The sequence below is a fragment of the Gossypium raimondii genome, chromosome 11 (assembly GCF_025698545.1).
Source record: "Gossypium raimondii isolate GPD5lz chromosome 11, ASM2569854v1, whole genome shotgun sequence".
In the NCBI taxonomy this organism is placed as follows: Eukaryota; Viridiplantae; Streptophyta; class Magnoliopsida; order Malvales; family Malvaceae; genus Gossypium; species Gossypium raimondii.
The window spans coordinates 42,777,743-42,798,712 of record NC_068575.1 but is presented as its reverse complement, the minus strand read 5'-3'; the positions used below and the strand labels follow the sequence as shown (position 1 = coordinate 42,798,712).

The 20,970-nt window shown below is 33.5% G+C and overlaps 1 protein-coding gene across 1 annotated transcript; it reads right to left on the bottom strand.

Moving 5' to 3' along the window:
• Positions 1-11,431: 11,431 nt before the first annotated feature.
• LOC105803798 (GATA transcription factor 18) lies at positions 11,432-13,463 on the bottom strand. Its single transcript, XM_012636196.2, has 2 exons — positions 12,280-13,463; positions 11,432-12,187 (listed from the first exon to the last, which is right to left on the bottom strand). Exons 1-2 carry the CDS (start codon positions 12,718-12,720, stop codon positions 11,885-11,887), a joined length of 744 nt encoding a protein of 247 aa, XP_012491650.1. The 5' UTR covers positions 12,721-13,463; the 3' UTR covers positions 11,432-11,884.
• Between the last annotated feature and the right edge of the window lie 7,507 nt (positions 13,464-20,970).

Genomic DNA, 20,970 nt, shown 5'->3' with positions numbered 1-20,970 from the left:
ATAAATTAATCCAAAAAAGGCCAACCGAATTTTGTATAATTTCCATACATCCCATATTCATCATATTTTTAAAAGAATTTCATATAGCTTTACTATTTTAGCAATTTAATCCTTTAACATAAAAATTAATCAAAATCACTTTACAATATTGTCCTATTTAACTATCAAGCTTATAAATCTATCATAAAACTTCAAAAAATCACTAGTTCATCAATGGCATAATTTAAAACATTTAATAGTTTTACAAATTAGCCCTTAAGTTAGCTAGATTAAGCTACAACAATATCAAAACATAAAAATCACTAAAACATAATTGAAAAAGCTTACCGTGCATGAATTATAAACTTGGTTGAATTTCAAGCATTCAAAAATGGGGTTTTATGGCTTTATTTCCTTCAATTTCAGTCAATAGAGAAAGATGATAGCATTTTTACATTTTATTTTCTTAAACCAATTATTAAATTACAAAATTAGCCTTTGTTAACTAAATATTACAATCATGCAATGGGCAAACTGTCTATTATTAATAATTATGGCTAAATTACCATATAAAGCCATTCAAATATGTTTCTATGCTCAATTAACCCATAATAATCAATAGTGATTAGCTTTTGCAACTTTCATGATTTAGTCCTTTTTCTTTAATTAACTATCAAATCACCAAAATTTCCTAACCCAATTTTAATATACCTATATTGTAACTTCGTAAATATTTAATAAAAATATTTGATGGCTCAGTTTACAGAAACAAGGTCCTGGTACCTCATTTTCCAAAACCACTTGATTGTGGGGACATTCACTTGTACTTAACTATTCATTCAATTTGCAAAAATTATTAAACCAACATTCAATATAATATCATAATTGATTTGTAAATATTAAATAATAATATTAGGAAATCACTCATCGGATTTGTGATCTTGAAACCATTATTTTCAATGCCACAGAAAAACGGGTTGTTACAACCTATCATAGAAATGTTGTAGTTGTATTGCAAAGCTAACACCTCCTCCCAATTTTGACCGAATAATAATTTTAAACCTTTCCCATGCCTATCCCAATGTTTCAAAAACATCTTGCTTGAATTTAAATAACTTTTCATATGTGTTGTTTACATGGGTCATAGGCACAACTCAACGTAAGAATAATTGCATAAATTTAGCCCAGGTTGTAATCATATCTTGAGGAAGTGCATCTAACCAAGCTTTCGCTTGACCTTCTAAAGTGAATGATATTAATAACAATTTTGATAACCTCTGTTGAAACACCAGCATACACAATGGTGCTGCAAATGTGCTCAAACTACCGGAGGAAAGCTATGGGGTCCTCATTTTTGTTACTACCAAACCTGATATTTGAAGAAATCCATGTTAGCAACTGATGGTTGAATTCAAAATAAGGACTTTGAATAACAGGTCGAGTAATACTAGGTCGTAACCAGTTCATATCAAAAGGAACTACCCCCTAGCACCTGGATCATTGTGTTAGATGTTAGATAGGATATACTCTAAGTCAAATGTTATGAATTGTTTTATGAACTTCCCTCGTGAATGTCTTGCACTAGGTGTTAATGACTGCCAGCAATCCTTGTTACAAGAAAAAAAACAAATTGTTAGTAGAAATTATAGTAATATTAATAACAAATGCTAAAATAAAAATAAGAAAAATAATTAGATTTAAATTCGTATCTATATTTTAAAATTTCCTAATTATTCTATAAGACACGAAAATTAAACTAATTTAGTACTGTTCCTCCCTAGCATTGACACGAACAACTTGACTGCCTCCGGACGTACTAACGTCTAGAGTATGAATACTACTACTAAAAATATAGAATTGAGGCAGTGTCCACAAGTATACTAGTCAAGTTGTAATATAATTTTACAACGAAGTAGGTAAATACTCCGAGAATCGTACCTAAGGGACGTGAGTACTAAATTAATATTAACCTAAACATAAATAGATCTAATTAATACTATAAACAAATTATAGTACGACAAAGTATAAAGTGAAAAATATTTGTTTTTGTAAGAAAAGAAATAAACATGCATAAAATAATAAAAACAGATAATCAATATGTAAACTAAATCAAATCAAAGCAGGGGTGACTAGCTCGCTTCGATGGTCATAACTAATTCTTATTTCGAGTTTCTACTCTATTAACTAGTCGTTACCCTAGCAAGATCTCTTGATCTTCCACAAAACTAACAAATCGGCAATAACTACTTATCTCTCTACCTCACAGTCCAGATCGGATTGGGGTAAGGGGTTCACGAATAGGTAATACCAATTTTAGGTTAATTCCCACCTAGATGACTTCCTAGGATTGTCAAGCCTAAGGTTTAAGTTCTTCATATCCCAAACAACTAATCCGTTAAGAAACCCTACATAGAAATTAATTAATCACACTTCCACTCACTAATCCCCCATAGAAAATTCAGGGTTGTTCGTCGTCCTTAGCCCTAGTTTGGTTGATGTTTTATGTTAAAATACATTGTGTAGACCAAAACGCCCTCAGCTCATTAATGCTTCGCAATAGGGCTGGTGTCGTGACCACCATTGCCTATGTCGCAACACTGAAGGTAGTTTACTTGGCTCTAACTATGTCGCAACACCAAAGGTAGTATGGCTATTTTGGCATTTTTTTTAACTATTTTGCAACATTGAACTTTTGTGTTGCAACATAATGACTAGCCTAGAGTTTTCATGCCATTGAATAGTGTCCTGCACACTCACTAACTTTTTTATTCTTCCCTTAGGCCTACTTCGACCCCTAATGTCATAAAATCGACTCAAATCACACTTTTTATTAACTTTGAAACTAAAATATAAAAACATAATAAAACATAATAATATTGCTCATATTCAAGCTCATTCAAGTATGAAACTATTTAATTTGCTACAACGAATTGTAGCATATCAAGCCTCTCAAGTGCTCTTTCAATATTGAAAATGCGCACAATCAGCTTCTTTTTGTTTCCAATAATATGGCAAAAAATTAGTGTTCCACACTTTAACGATATTTTTAAAATGTTCAACATTACCAACAATGCCTTTTGAAAAAGACCAACTTTTCTCAATCAGTTCACCAAATCCTAGATGTTGTTGCCAGACAACAATAAAGCGAAAAGGGCGGTCACTTTTATCACCACAATCTCCTCCAAGTGAAAGTAGGATGGATCTGTGGTAGAGCTTAGTCTTTCTAGATGTTGAACGGATGAGTTCAGGAATCCCAACAACCAACTTTCATTAGCAAGACACCTATAAAGTATTTGATGTAGTGCCCCTCTAGTCCAAGTGTAGGAAGGGCCTGAAAAACCAAGATCATGTAACTCAAGTTCAAATATAGCATTATTAACTGAGAACTTACACCATGGTTGCACCTTGATCCTCCAGCCCGTTCATCAAGAGAAGAGATTGCATTGAAGTCTCTGCCCATAACCCAAGGTTTATTAGAGGGTGGGCAAATATTCACAAGATGCTGCCAAAAAAGCCTCCTACTTGCATTTGGACTACCATAATGGTAGTAAGCAAAAATTCTAAGCTAGTGTCAATATCTTTGCATTGAGTGTGGATATATGACTGCCTTTGGACATACTAACGTCCAGAGTGTGAATACTACAATAAAAGATATATTAATGAGGTGGAATCTGTAAGTATACGAGTCCAGTTGTAATATAGTTACAGCAGAGTAGGTGAGTACTCCGAGAATCGTACCCAAGAGAGGTGAGTGCTAGATCAATTTTAACCTAAACGCAATTAGATCTAATTAGTACTTTAAATAAACTATATTACAAATAAACATAAATAAAGGTTTTTTTTGTTTTTATAATTAAAGAACTAAAAATAACATAAATAAAAAGAGTCTTCGAAAAACTAGATTATAAACAGGATCAAATGTAAACATGGGTGATTAGCTCAATTTGGTAGTCATAATCAACTATCGTCTCGGGCTTTCTTATGCAATCAACTAGTCACTATCCCAGCAAGATCTTCCGGTCTTCCACTCAAATAACGAGTCGGTAATAACTATTTATCTTTGGACCTCACAATCTAAACCGGTTCGAGCTAAGGTGTTCACGAATAGGCCATACCAATTTTGGGTTAATTTCCACCTAAATGACTTCCTAGGGTGGTCAAGCCTAGGGTTCAAGTTCTTCCTCTCCCAAACAGTTGATCCACTAAGAAAACCCTACATAACAATTAATTAATCATACCTCCACTCGCTAATCCCTCATAAGAGGATTAGTTCCTCACAGGATCACTAAACATCATAAACTCGGTACTGAATATATGCATAAAGAATAAAACAAGAGTAAAGTTTAGAGAATACTATTTGTATTTGATATATGAAGTGTTGAAATCCTTAAACGTTTGATTGCGTCTACAAATTAAGTTCTCCAAAGAACACTAATGAAAAGTGTCGAAACTAATTTTTAAAACAAAAATTTAGTTTCGACTTAAAAATGAAAATTGGAGTCGCCACCGATCTTTTATTGAGGTGTGATCGGATCACCTTGAAAATAACTTTGGTCTACGAGTTTCAAAAAAAATGAGCTCGGGAGTCAGTTACGTACGAGGAAAAGATAGCACCCTCGTAACGCCCAAAATTGGTACCTAATTGATCATTTAATGTCTTAAGGTCGAATGATAAAAAGATTAGAAAGCAATTCCCATTTTCAAAATTTTTATTGAAATTTATTATTTTGAAAACTATAAAGTTTGGTCATCTTGCTTCAATGAAGAAATCGAAACCTAGTAAGTTAGGGTACGATTCTTTGAAGTTCCGATGACAACACATGTATTTGTTTTTATTAAAAACCTCGTCTCGGGATAACAAAATGTCGTATCCAGTGAGTTAGGACATAACATTTCGAATTCCCGAGATAAGCTTCGGTTTGAAATTTTTACACTTTAATTGAAGAAGAAATACTCGATTACTTAAATTCAACGAAGAAAATTGAAGCCTAGTAAGTTAGGGCACAATCTTCTCGAGAATCTTGGATACTGAATATATTGAAAAACTTATGGATAAAAATGATTTCAATATTTTAATAAAACATAACCTTTTAAATGAACGTATTGCAATTGAATGATAATGTACAACATAAAAGGATAATTCAAAATAAAATATACATTAATGAGCAATGAATAATCAATAAATAAATACAAACAAACATAGCAACAATAATCTCAATTGTACATTATGCCAATATCAATATCAACATTCAAAAGCTAATAAAAACGAGCCAATTAATGCAAATGAAACCAAATGTACAAGTTTTGAAATAACTAAAAACAAATGGCATGAAGGAAATGGAAATTGTAAATCAATAAAGCATATGTACAAAAATTTAAAATAAAAAATATGCAAGAAATTGAAATAACCAAAATTGAGTTAAAAATAAATACTATGTGAGACAATAATATTTAAACAAATTTTAAAATAAATGTTGCACATGAGGAAAATCAAAACAAGCACTATACAAAACAATATACATATATTAATCTAATAAGTGATACGTATAAAATGAAAACCCGATATAAATAATGATGTATGAAATAATATGTAAAAGTTGAAAGATAAAAATATAGAAGAAGGTATTTTAAAGAATGAAATTATATACATATAAGTAGCTTAAAAACGTATTTAAAGGGGAACTAAAAAATCATAGTTATAATAATATAAATATATATATATATATATCATATACATATAATAATGATATTGTATGAGAATACTATCATATAATCCTTTAAAATGTAAAAATATAAAAGAAAATTTAAAAATAAATATATTATAAAATAAGATTATTAAGAAAATACATATTAATCATATTAAGCTTATATAAAAATATATACATAAAAATAGTATATGATAGATATAAATAATAATATGATAAGTTTAAAATTATAGTACATGATAAATTTCAAATTATGATATATGATAAACTTAAATAATATTAATGATAATTTAAAATAATAGTATATTATATATTAAAATAATACTAATGATAAATTTAAAACAATGTTAAGCTTAGATATTAAAATAATACTAGATTTTAAAAATATGTCGAATATGAACTAATTAGACTTAGAATTAAACTAAATAAAAACTAAATTAGAATTGAAGCATAATTAAAGAAGAAAAGGAAAAAAGAAAATAATAGATCGAAGATTAAATTGGAATTAAAACAAAATTAAAAGGGCAACACACAGAAATAAAAATAGAAGAAAGGCTACATTTGTAATCGATTCAAAATTGTGGGACTGAACAGCAATTAAACGCACAAATTCAAGCATTCAAATCCAATTAATGGAAACGACACCATTCAACCAGGGATTTAAATGGAATCTGTATCAAATATGCGGTAACAATTTAAAAAAATGAAGAATAACTGAATTGAAATGATAGCCAATGCAGAGGGGCTTATTGCGCAAAAAGACCGTTGAACAAAATGCGCGAATCCTCCCAGGGCCGGATCGGGTCGTACATGGTTTGAGCAAATACGACGCCATTTTGGGGGCCACTGATTCAGGCCCCAAAGGACAATGTTTAAATGCCCTATAAGAACTAATTTCAAAACCCCAAAATCATTTCAACCGCATGACACATATTTAGGCACTTTTGTCTCTCAACCGCTGCGCCGCCTCAACAAATTCGAAGTCTCATCTAGCTCCGATTTGGACGGAACAAATAGGGCTCTGTTGTCGCCTCCGCGCAGGTAAGTATATCTCCATTTTATTTCTTTTTTTTTATTTGCAAAGAGAAAAACAAAAGAAAACAAAGAAGAAGAAAAAAAGAAATCCGAAAATCACCTTCGTCTTATTCAATTTCTCTGTATTTTTTATTTCGTGCGTAATCAAAAAAATATCCCTCTTTACAAAAACGAACTGGCTTTTTATAGCCAAAATACTATGAATTTATAGCAAAAATAAAATACAAAAATCTCTTCTATTATTCGTTGGCCCTTTTCTGTTATATCTTCTAGTGCGTTCTCTTGTTGGTTTGCTGTGTTTGTTATAGGTGCGAGGCCGTTGTGCTGACGTGGCGACGCACAAGGGATGGGTGGCGCGTGTGGATGCTTGGGGGAGGAGCGACACGCGAACAGCCTGCTGAGTTAGGGTTTTCTAATTAGGGTTAAATTTGGTATTGGGCTCCAATAGGTTTAGCAATTGGGCTAGGTATTTGGGTTAAGTATTAGGATAACTTTGAATTTGGGTTTGTAGTGGGTCTGGTATACAATTGGGCTTTGTAATTAATTGGACTATGAACTTTTTATTAATTATTGGTTTTATTTATTTTAAATTTGGTTTTATTTTTGATTTGGGCCCTAGGCAAAATGGGTCTATTACAAAAAAAACTGAAAAGATGTCTAAACCCTAAGAGAAAGAAAAATAAATTGAAAACTAAATTCTACAAAGGAAACTAATAATATCAAAAGTTGTCCTTTAACAAGTGTTTAAGAGCCTATTTATAGAGTTAAGGTTGTCGTCATCCTCAACCCTAGGTTAGCTGACGCTCTTGTATTTAACTTTTGATTGTGCGAACCAAAACGCCCCTGGCTCATAAGTGTTTCCCATACAAGATTGATGTCGCGACACCTTAATGCCTATGTCACGACATCAAAGACAGTATGCTCATATTCAGGGTATCTTCAGGGGTGTGTCGCAACATCCTTAGACCGTGTCGCGACACCGAAGGCAAACTTGGAATTCTTCTATTCTGCTCCGTTTGTTGCGACATCAAACTCTTCGTGCTGCAACACAATGACCAGTATCGAGTTAGCACGCCTTCTAATGGTCTCCTGCACACTCACAAAGTATATTAGCTCACCCTTAGGCCTTATTCGGCCCCTAAGGTCAATAAAAGACTCAAATTACATTTTTATTGAATGTAAATGAAATTATGAAAACTTGACTAAAACATAACAAAATGCTTGTATTCAAGCTCCTCAAATGCGAAAACTAGTTTAATCTGCTACACTGAATTATGACAGATCAATATACTAATTCGATATGGAAATTACATCTATCATGATGTTTTGTCTCCAAAGAATCCATATTCCACCTGAGAAACCATGTGTTTCAACTTTGTAAGAATGATCATAACCAATCTTTTTTAACAATTCCATTGGCCTTTATTCCATTTATACGAGTCTCCGTTCGGACAAGGATTCTCGGTTTATGCTTGGACACAAACGTCTTTAAAAAGTGATTGAACCTATTACTCGTTGCACCTTGACGATTCCAAAACAATATATTCATCATAGTAAAATAAAGAAAAAAGAGAAGAAGAATCAAACTCATAAATTACTGTCAGGAGAGTCGTTTTCTTCCACATCATTCTCAGCCACCATATCCCCAGCCACTATCATTGGTTGCTCAATCTCCTCATTTGCCCCAGAACTTGTAGAAGGAAGCAAACCATTCAGGGACCCTCCATTAGGATTATCCATTTGTGTGTGCTCATCGAGTTTTCTGGATAGAGAAGCAATCCATTCTGAAAGAAGATGCTTAGGTGCATTTTTACGTTCCACCTTTTTCCTGACTTTATGACCCTTTTTTGTAATTTCTTTCATGCTGGTAGTCTTGAATTTACTTTGGATTCCTATATCTTTTCTTACATGTTGACCAACTCGATGAATAGTCGATTTCAAGCCTTCATCAATTACAATTACTGCTTGGTGATTTTCCTTGTCAAGTGTCGTTAGCTGATTAATCACCATTAATTTTCATGTTCCCATATCTTCTAACCCCCGCTTCCTTTGTAATAATCGTCGTTTGCATGGAAGAAACTGTTTGGTTTGTTTCCTTTTTTGGACTTTATATTGCCATTATTGCAGCTCACTCAAGACAGTAAAACATTGAATTGTAGGAGTTCCCTTAATATGGCTCGTAGGTCTTCCACCATTCCTTCCGGCCGCTGTCAGGTTCCTGCTCCGACCACTAGTTACTTGCATCCAAGGTTCATAGAGTCCTTGATCATTGGATCTATTTTCTTTATTCCTCATCAGATTGACCGATGTGTGATTCATCGTCTCTTCCATAGCAGTTGACAGGGTATCTGTTTTCTTTTCACTGGGATTCAGTTTTCAATTTTCTTTGATGTGGCCAACCCTACTGCAGTCATAACAAATTGATGGAAGACCCTCACAAACTACTGCTTGTTTTTTCCTGTCGATCCCCAAGAACGAAACAAGAGGTTTTGATAGGTCAACCACCACAGCAATCCTCGCAAACTTACCTCTCTTCCCATCAGTGGTATTGTAGTCCGCCTTAACGACTCTACCACTGACTTCAGCCAATGCGAGCATAAGACCCTTTATGTAATAACGATAGTAAAGCCCCGGTAATCATATCCATGCTATAATCTTCGATAGATGAGCCTCCTCTGTAGAGAATTCGCGGCTCCAAGGTTGCACCTCCAAGTAATGGTCGTAAACCATCCAAAGGCCACCCATAAGAACTCTATTGTAGTCATTCTAGCTAGCAAGTTTAACAAGAAAGTAATTATTATCAAGATCAACAATCTTGTAGTCACTTGTTAACCCCCAGAGGCTTTCAATTCTATTAGATAGTGCCCTATATCTGATTGGTCTTCCGAGCATGCGTACGATCACCGTTTGTTTCATGCTTTTGTTGATCAAATTATGAACTCTTTCAGAGAAGTAGATTTGAGGGTATGGGGCATCTAAAGATATTTTAACATCACCCTCAAGAAATGCAATCTCCTTTTCATCATCCAAGGGGAGATGCACATCCTCATCTTTTTCCTTCATTCCCATTGCCCATTAACATCTCTTTAAAGGAAACCTTACGTGTTTCGGGTTCCTTCATCACCTGATCATCAACATCCACCAGATCGAAATCTTTGTTTTTTACTTTCTTAGTAGCTCGTAGCAGCTCCGTCGGTAGCGGAGAGCCTGAGCGTTCATTGCTAGCGAGAGCGTCCAGAGAGAGTTCCATTTGTACTATGCCTTCTAAAATGTATAACGTAGTACTTTTGATTTGTAAGAGAGAGAATTCTATTGAAAAAGTTAATCATCATATTTAACTTTAAAAAAAAAAAAGAAACAAAGGTCAGATTGAAAAAATTATTATCATACCAAATTTAACGTTATGCCCAGAAAAATAAATAAAAAAATACAAGTGAAATTTAATCTGTTAAACCTAAAATAAGAATAACGAATAGGCCTGGTATGATCCAAGACACGTTTTGCGTAAATCAATCTATTAAAAAGGAAACAAAAATGTGAACTGTGGGCTGGGCCTATTTTCACTGAAATAGGCAGTCTGCAATGTGGTGGGTAAGGCTTTCTTTTTTGTCATTGTAAAAACAATAAATTTATTTATATTTGATACAAAATTACATTTTTTATATTATTTTATATTAGTCTTCCCCCTAAAAACAAAGTTAATCTTTCAACTTATACCTTAGCCTAAACAAGTTGTTAACCTTTCACTTGAAAATAAAAGCTTATTAGGGTACCAATCAAATAAATAAGAAAAAAAGTATAGGGACTTATGTAATAATTCAAATTTTTTTTTAAATATTAGGCGAACATATATAATTACAGATGGCAGAATAGATATAATAAAAAAATAAATAAGACAGATGTGTGGGCATAGAAGACAAGTCCTGTCTAAAAATTTTGAAATGTGGGGTTTGCTTGCCCCATTCAAGGTTGAACACAACCACTTTACATGTGACCATCAATTCCATATTCGGCCTATTTTTCTAATTTGACTTCTCCTTTTTACTTATCCTTAACAAACATTCTTTTTGGTAATTAGACTTCCCCCCTCCACATGCACCAACCATCTTATCTTATATTATATTATTCATAATTCCAAATTTCAATATTTATAACCTTGTGAAAAATATCTTCTTCTTCTTTTCCTTTTTAAATGAAAAACCAATCTACTTGGATTTCAGAATCAACTATGCGGAAATAAATCTAACGTAAAGCAAAAATAGGGTTTGCATTTTGCAGAGGTGAGGCCAATTTGACGGTCAATATTCAAGTATGCGTGTGCGTTTCAGACATTGTCGATTTGCCCAAAAAGCCTAATGCGACAAATTATTGCTCTGCTATGTGCCTGAACCGCAAGGACAACCACAAATTGTTAATTTTCCAAGTATTTGGACCAAAGATTAAATCATGAATAGTTACTTAATTTACTACTAAGTCCCCCAAGGCATTAAAAAAATATTCTCTTTCATCTTAAGTTGTCTAGGAGTTGTGAAATTGAGAGAAATGAAAAAAAAAAACTGAGGCAGATTCAGAGTCCAGAGTCTCAACAGGTAAAGCAAACTCCAGTTTCATAAACATTAAAAAAGAAAAGGTACCAATGCTGCATTATGTAAGCAAAACACGTACTTCCTATATCCTTACATTACATCAGGGAAGGAAAGAAATATCAGTAATTAAATCTAAAGGTGCTGAACTCATCATATATCTGATAAAAATGTTTCACCTAGTGGGATGATGAAGACCAAGAAACTGGGGGAGGTCAACAAGGGGATGATATGTGAAGAAAGTTGCAACTCTAAAACAGAAATGTTTTACTAATATAGAACTGAAGGTGAAAGGAAAAGTTAAAGAACATGAAAAAAATTTATCAAAATCAAAAGCAACTAAGAACATAGGATGATCCTGTTCTTACACCATCCATTGAAGACAGACAAAGGAGACAAACAAAGAAAAGCAAAATTTTAAATAAAAAAAAAAAATTGACTAGACGAAACGAAGACCATGTAAGCGTCACCATCATCGTGATACGTTTCAGTCATTGGTGCATGATCTTGACCGTCAATGGGAACCAGGGTTTCTTTTCCTTTTCTTTTTTCTTCTTTATTCTTTGATGTTCTTTTTTTTTTTTATCTTGTGAAGTCATGGACAAGGCTTGTTGGCCTGTCTGTGACGTTGAGTCTCCAAGAAAGGTAGGGGATCCCAGTATCAGAATCTCGATCAGTATCTTCAATGAACCTGAATTCATTAAGAGGCGAGAAACATGGCATTTTTTGGTTCTGATGAACCCATGAATTGTTGTGGTGATACTGATAGCCATGGTGTTGCTGTTCCAGCATTGAAGCTGTTGCACTCGATGAGTTGTTTGCATTTGCTGCTGTAGCTCTTCTTTCTTCTTTTTTGAATCGAATCCCGCAGGCATTGCAAAGTGACTGCAATTAACAGAAACAAGGATACAAGGTTGTTTGTTTTTTTTATCCCGAAGAAACAATGGAGAGATTGGGATTTGGAAATTTTGGTATACCTTTGGACCCCTCGGCCCGTTCCTCCAAAGTGGGGTTGAAGTAGTGTCGCAGTTGGCGCAGCGGCGAGCTAATAGAGGATCGTTGCCTGAGCCGTTACTGCTATTTCCATTGCTTCCACGGCTAGCTTTGGTGGTTTGGTGTGAATAAGGTGCGCTCTTGTTCTGCAACATGTCCCAGTAATAGTTGGAAATGCAAGGGTTACTACGTTCATGCCGGATATGCTTGTCGTCGTCTTCACAAAGACGAGTGGATGGAGTTCCCAAAGAGAGAGTGCAATCGACGGAAGAAGATGAAGAGGGCATGAAAGGGTACATGTTGGTTTCATCGCAAGATCGGTGGTTCGGAATGGAAAATAGCCACGAGGAGTTGCTTTGGTTATGATACAGGCCACATGAACATGGACCCACCATGTTTCCCTGAGAGCTACTGCACCTGTGCATTGTTTTCTCAATCGGTTTCTCTATGAATATGTGCCAAAGGCCTAACTATACCCACTGTCACCTCAATTTCAGCACTATGGGATGACCACGAAGATCGAATGGGGGCAGATTCAGAATGATCAAAAAACCAACCAACAATCGCCAACTGATCAGTGAGAACAAAATGAAAAACGAAGAAACAAAGGGATTGAAGATGAATGGAAAAAGAACAAGCTAATGCAATTGAAAATAGAAAGAATTTGATGGTGGGAGTGTATAGTTAAAGGGCAATGGCAGGGTAGTACGAGCCAAATAGTAAAACTGAGAGCCAAGTGCAATAATATAGTGTTTGAATAATAAGTTGGGAGGAAAGAGAGAGAGAGGGGGGGGGGACTGAGAAGAGTTGTTGTCTGGTAGCTTTATAAGCTAATAAAATGGCGAAATACCAGTCAGCACCTGCAGTCCACGTTGTCGTCAAATGCAAATGGAGAGATGTACATGCTTGTATAGCAAGAGAGACATAAAGATACAGACAGAGAGGGTCCCAGGTTGCATGTTACAGATAGAGAAATAAACTTTTAGAAAACCTCCCCAAAAAAAACACAATAAACTATGCATAAATATAGTTAAAATACTACTAGTATACTTGTACTCTTAAATATTAAGTAAAGAGAAAAAAGAAAAATAAGTCGGCCAGTCAGAGTCTGGGTCAGGGTGGAGGGGATAGTATAGAGAAATAACTAATAAGGCTATACTATTTGCAAGTTGAGGACTTGGTGGTGTCGTGGGCAATGGAATTTATACTCCAAAACTGAAGGGGAAAAGGGAGGTGGGGGAGGGGGGGCGCTCGTAACAAAGCAAGGCAATGGGTTGGTCATTGGGTAGTCAAAAGAGGGCCACGTGACTAGCGGGAACAGTCTTCCATGGATCTGCCTTCTCCGATCACGAGGCCCTATTACTCTCAAACCCAATACATCAAAACCTCTGTCCGTATCCGTATCTCTGCTCCCTCTCCTCTGTCATTGCCAGCCTCCCAAGGAAAATGGAACATTTCCACCCCTCACCCCCCCCCCACGCCCCTTCTCTCTGCGGCGTTTTTCCCACGCTCCAGTCCCCACTGCCGAAGGGTATTATTCACTCCCAGGATTTTATACCATTCCTTCGTGCTCTCAGATAATAAAACCACCATCGTTTTGATTATAGTTTGAAAGAAAAATTAGTGTCTGAAGTTTAAAATTGTTGTTTTCCAAGTTGGATAGAGAATAAAGACATTTTGTAATTTCCCATAAACATTGATCACTTAGTAATACTTGTTTATTTAAATTTTTTGTTGGTTTGTGATATCTGAAAGGTTTTAACTTTAACTACGTCTTCAATGATCAGGTATACAGGAAGGAGATAGTGATTGTCACGCACTGGTTTTGGCAGTGGGGGAAGGATAAATTAAGCTGATAATTTTATTTATAAGTGTATTCAGCAGAGCTATGAACACTGCTATTATAACAACGGCGACTCCGTTAGTTGTTATAGTCATAGGCAAGTCCAATCCATTCGTCCCTTCCAAAAAAAAAAAAGATAATCAAGTTTTCAAGGTTACTATGATAAGAACCAAGCCGTACCCTGGAATCACGTGAACCTCTCTCAAAAAACCAAAGCCAATATCGTCATGATAATCATCTCTTCATGTTCCGTATCTAAAACCCATCACCACCACCCCGAAAAAGCCTTTTGGTTTCTAGTATTTTGTCTTAGCAAATAGTAAAATCCCCAACACTGGAAACAAGGCTAAAGGGGAAATGAAATGAAATAAATTAAATTAAAAATAAAGGTATCAAAATGAGATACTCTGCAATCATCAAAGCAACAAACATCTCTGTTTCTACTTAGCTTACCAAGAGAGAAAGAAAAGAAAGATGTTTGAGTCAAAGATGGGAAATCACAAAAAGAAAAAGGTCAAAAAATTTGAGAAATTAAGAAACCCCCCCCAAAAAAAAAAGGGAACACTCAGAAATGACCCCACATCATCATGACTAAACCCCAAACCAAAATAAAAAACCCAAAATAATATTCAATTGATCTCATGAAGAATATGATGGAAAGATTCAAAAAGATATGAAGAGAGAGAGAGAAGGAGAGGAAAAAAAAAAAAGAATCAGATCGTCTAGAGATTGGTGAGGGGCCTTACTTAGTTCGACAAACGGGACGACCACCGCTTTCCAAAAGATGCTCTTCTCACCGCTTTGTAAACCACGAAAACACACACAAAAAAAAACCCTGTGAGTAGCCCGAGATAGTGTCGCCATTTCCAATCATCATTTTCCGCCACGCGACCCACAAATGATCGATACGAGCGTGGAGAACACGCCGAGGAGAGGAGAGTGGGGGAGGAGCTCAAATGCCCATAAAATTCGAGGAGATCTTTTTTAATGGGAAACTCTGGGATTTGCTTAATCATCTCAAACCCACAAAACCCATCGAAGATGATTTAATGTTTTAGATGGCATTTTTATTTTTTTCGTGCTCCCGAATTGAATCATGATGCTATGTGACTCGTTGGGGTGGGGTCCACTAATTTTAGGGTTTAGGATAGTTTTTATGGTTTTTCCAAGGGAAATCAAAGCAGATCGTCTCAGGGGTTTTATCAATTCTCAAGGTGCCACGAGGGTACCGTGAGGGTGTAGATTTTGTTTTATTTTAATTTTAAAAATGTAAAAAAATTGTAGAGTTGGGTTGGGTTGGGTTTTGCATGCCATGCAGGGCATGCAAAAATGTGATAAACAAGGAAAGACCCTTGCAACAGGCTTTTAAATAATGAGAGACCGCATTAATTGAACATTCCTCAAAAGCAACGAGAATACAACTGGAATGTTTCTTGGGAGATTGAGTTTTTTTTTTTTTATGATGGATGGGAAAAGAAAAAGGTAAGTTGAGAAAAGGAGTGTTTGTTTGAAGAAGAAGAAGAAGAAAAAAACAAAGGATCCGACGACCCAACGGACCAACATTTAGAAAAAGGAGTGCTTGTTTGAAAAACAAATATATTAAGCCGTCCTATGAAAGATAAGTTGTTGTCAGTATCAATGGGCATCTAATCTAAGGGTCACTGTAACCTCTAATTGTCGCCTCCAAGGAAGTCTAATCACTATCTTCTTAAACCTTACGTTCAAATTTTGCACCTTTTTCTTTTCTTTCATTGGTCTTATGAGTTTGTCCTAAGGATTAAACTCCTTGCACTTGTGCTTATCTGAATTTCATTGATTTAAATATACCAACTTATACATGGTTACATCAAATATAAATCCTAAAACCAAACCCAAAATAATTTATTAAAAAAAAAGATGGTTAGAAAAAGAAATGGATGAATGCCTTAGAAGGGTTAGGTATCATTGGACTGGATCTAGTCTTCCTTGACTGTCATTTGTATGCATGTCCTTTACGTAAACCCTCTCTTTTTTTTATTTTTCCCTTCTTTAAATACTTTGAATCTCTATCTATAACCCTTTTTTCCCTGCAACAAAACACAAATTTCCAAACCCAAACATTTATATTTTAAATGCTTAAAGCTTACGATATGGACACTCTTTTCTTCTTTTTTTTCATCCGCCATTTTCTTTTATGATACTAAAATATTGAATCAACAGTAAGTTTTTTTTCTTTTTGTGGCAGTAAATTCCATTCAGTTGTACCCTATAAGGATCCTATATTTATTGAATATAATTTGTTGACTGGTCTTTTCCCATATCTTGTCTGCTGCATCTTTATTCCTTCTGGCGAAGGAAAAAAGGTTGATGATCTGATGGCAGAAAGCTTTGCGATTTTAAGTTGTTTATATTGCACCTTCTACCTTACCTATTATCCTATTGGTTTTTAGCAATGTAAAGCGTGATAAACGTCAGCCTTTATATATATTATATATATAAGACGTATTAGGAGATTATTTTTCTTTTTTCACGAAAAATGACAATTGATCATCATTCAGATTCCAGTTTTGAATTCACGGAAAAACTGCACTTCTTCTTCTAAATATCTGTTGGAAGATACGCTTTCTTTAACTAATATTTATATATATATATATATATCAACTATGAAATTATATAAATCTCTATATGCATATGAAATACAGTTTTTAAGAGTTAATGAAATTTAATGTATTATTAAAAAAAGCACATGCTGATACTTTCAATACATGATTTGATACATGAATTTTAAATTTGTGCAATTATACACATTAAATTTTATTTTGATTCAAATATATATATAAATCTTTTATTTTAATTCAGTTATATACATTATAAAAATAAAATAAATACATTTAACTTAGTTTTATATTAGATAAATATAATTATTTGTGTATGTAATATATAACATGAAATAATATTATATCAATAATGATGTTAGTAATTTATAAAAATCGATAATATATAAAATTACACATTAAATCAAAATTAATGGGATGATGGACTATTAATACTAATTTTCTAACTATATAAAAATAAACTAATTAACACAAAGTCACAAACTCATATCCAATCCTCTTGATTAAGTAGTTGAACAGGGTAAAGCAAAAGATGGTGAAGTTAGGTATTGGAAACCAATCTTAGCCATTGGAAATGAAATTATGTCGATATCGGAAAACCCACAAAGTTGAGGATCTCATTTTCAACTGATAATGATCAAAAATCAAAAGACAATATGAAGAAAGTTGTAATTTTGTCAGAAAAAGAGAAGTCCTATTATGAATCAGAAGAGTGGAGCTTCGGGAATCAGTCAGAGGTAGGTGTATAGATATATATATATATATTTGCTGGTGCTGGCAACAGTATTGTTCTGGAGATCTTTTTGACGCTTAAGAAACTTTGTCAATTGGAACTTACTTGACTGTTCTTCTTTGTCAAAAGAATAATTATTATCAACATATATAAATAAAAGGAGTAAGAGTTTAATGGTAGCTGATGAAGTGAACAGCTAGTTCATAAATCATGAGATTCCAGATCTGTGCCTAGGATAGCTAAATTAGGAGCTTCCTCGAAAGCTTAATATTTCCCCTGCTCGTTATAGCTATCCTTTATCGTACACATAATGATATAATTAAGAATCATTCTATACAAATCTCAACAAATTTGTAGTAAAATTATGGAAAAAGGAAAAACAAGTACACACTTGGTAGTAGCATGTTAAAATAGATAAATAAAATCAACTACACTTTCAAAGTTAAGAACAGAGTTAACTTGAATAAGTAGTAGCATGTTTCACTTAATTTCTCTTTTAAAAAAATGACTCTTGTTTTCTGAATGATAGTGGTCCAAAACAATTGATGTTTAAAAATAATTACGTTCGAGATAGTTATGTTCAAAATAGAGCTTCAATTTAGAACGGTTGTCATTCAATATAGTCGTCATTTGAGAATAACTAATGTTCAGATAACTCTTGTTTAAAATAATTGTGCTTCAAGGACAATTATGCTCAGAATAGCTATTGTTTAGAACATGTTTTATTTAGAAAAATTGTGTTTTTTTTTCTAGAAGAACCATCATTTGGAGCAAGCACTTTCAAGAAAAGTCTCACCATAGAACAACTCTTGTTCAAAATAACCTCTACTAAAAACAACTATGTTGAGAATAATTCGTGTTCAAAATAACCCTTATCTAGAAACAATTTTCTTTTAAGAACAACTCTTCTTTTAAGAATAGCTTGCATTTCAAGAGATGTTGAGTAGAAAATATGTCACAAAATATTGCTTCACCAAGTAAAAGAAATGGAAATAATCTCGGAATATGATGAGATTCTTAGTTTGTATCACTTTTGGGATGTTTCAAAGAATTTAATTTGGTAAATCAAATATAGAGATAGTTTTATAAACCTTAAACCCTTAATCTATGCTTTTATGAGTGAGTAAAGTCGATTAAAATTGACTTAATCGTCCAAATATATTCGATTAAATCAATTTCTCAATTTAAATGTGTTGCCTTATTAAATTTATATATTTTTAAATATTTATACTTGAATTCAAATTCAAAGATATTAACCAAACCTAAAATATTATATACCAACCCAAATTTATAAACATTAAATAAATTTTATTTTAAAAATTGGATCTTTCTTTGTTTAGGAATTCGATTTGAGATAACTTGATGTTTGAATATTTGTACTAAATATTGACTTCGTATGATTGTATGACTTTGGCACTTTTAAAATTTTAAGAATATTATTTTATTAATATATTTTAGAATAATATTTGGTGCACTATCAATGAAGTTCTTAGACTCTAAAAGCAAGATCAAGGATTGACAAGTGTCCTATAAGATATAGTAAAATATTTATAAAAAAACATGACAATTTTTTTATATAGCTTGTGGAATAAAAAAATACACTACTAGTGTAGTTAAACTCCACAAGCATAGTTGAAATTGTGACAATAGTCTCATTTCTTTATATATAAAAATATATTTATTTATTTTAGGCTTGAGCTCATATCGATTTTAAGCTCGTGTTATTTTGGGCTCGAGCTTTCTTAGGCTTGAGTTGTCACAGGGTCAAATTTTTTCAAGTTCATACCATTGTGAGCTTGAATCTATATGGGAGGGCTTTCAACTTTGGGTATGTTTTGCTAGCTCAACCCACGGTGTGAACCACCATAATTAGTCATTCCAACTTTTGTGTTGTAACACATACCAACCAGGCATAAGAAATGAAAATTGTATTGAGTCTGGAAAGCATACAAAATTAAAATGATTGAAGCAAAACTCCATTAATAAATAAAGCAATTATATACAAAGAAACACCATTTTCAAAGTACTTAAGTTATTTGAACAAGCAGAATGAAGGTTAGTGTAACACCTCGTACTTGACTCGATCGCCAGGTTTGAGCTACGGGATGTCACGTTCGTTTTCGAAGCAACTACAATCATTTATATTCAATTTGAGAACATTAAAACATTTAAATACAAGTATCAAATGTGCATAATAGGATATAAAATCATTTTTGGGTCTTAATTGAGCTTACAAAAGCTCTTTTGCTAACCCGAGGTCAGATTAATTCCAAATTGTAAAGTTTACAAAATCTCAGGTCGACGTTGCGACTACAAGAGCTCCACGTCACGACACAACATACTAACTTGGCCCTCGTCACGACGTTGAGGGACCGGCGTCGCGACGTGACCCTTGTTCTTCTACAAGTTAATTCTATAGATTGCCCAACAAGCATTTATAGCATACATGAATACCTTAAAGGCTTCAATTAATCATTTACCACAATTTTCAACCTGTTAAAAACCATTTACCAAGAAACTAACACAATTTACATGCATAATTACTAACCATTTTGACTATTTACAATACAAATTCTCAAAAATGACCATTCAAAACATTTGAAACAAGTAAAATCTAGGTACATGCCATTTGACCAAAACTAAATAAGCTATACAAACTTAGTTGAGTCGAAAACGGAGGTCCAAATGCTGACTTCACTTTCCTGGGGCTTTAAAAATACCTGAACCTATGCACAAACAAACAAATCGTACGCTGAGTAAAAGGGTTCAATAGTACATTTATGATTCAAGATATATATACCAAGGCATTATCAATATGTTTTAAGATAAGACATGGGTATATACATCTAATATTCAATCAATTCATGTTCCAAAATGTCAAGCGATTCCAACTGTGGACTTGTACAGGTAACATGCTTATATCAATATCAAACAATCTATTCAACAGTGTAACTTATATGACCAACTCCAACTTATTTAGCAATTAACAATTATTCAATACATATTAATTTCCATATCATTCAATAACCAAGCATTCATTAATGCATCTTTACAAATTATCAATAACATCATATCTTTCATATTTCATGGTATTCATTTCTTTTACTTTGATTTCATACCATTCAGCTCATTTCTGGAGTCTATCTGTCACACCTAATTTTTAATAGAGGTCCGAAATTAAGAAAAGAGTTGGGTGTTAATTGAAAGAAATCGTAGGTCTGGCAACCTCTACTGTAAAATCTGAAAATTTTAGTGGTTGAATGGAAAATAGTTGAGTTTTAATTCTAGCTCAGTTACATTGGAATTGACTGGTTATTGAGTGGAAAACATAATGATTTCAGTCACTGGTTTTGATGGGTTTTTAGGTGACCATGCGTGTAAGATTATATATAGATAAAAAGTGTTATTTCGAGGGGGAATTCTTCTCGATTCTGTTTTATTTTCTTCTTTTATTCATCTTTTTATTTAGTTGTTCCGAAAAAGAGAAAATTCAAGTAAAGCTCTG

Excerpts from the sequence above, each read along its gene's own strand:
- LOC105803798 (XM_012636196.2), bottom strand. The coding sequence starts at position 12,720 with ATGCACAGGTGCAGTAGCTCTCAGGGAAACATGGTGGGTCCATGTTCA. Across the intron at positions 12,188-12,279 it reads ACGGGCCGAGGGGTCCAAAG|TCACTTTGCAATGCCTGCGG; the intron begins GTATACCAAAAT and ends TGTTAATTGCAG.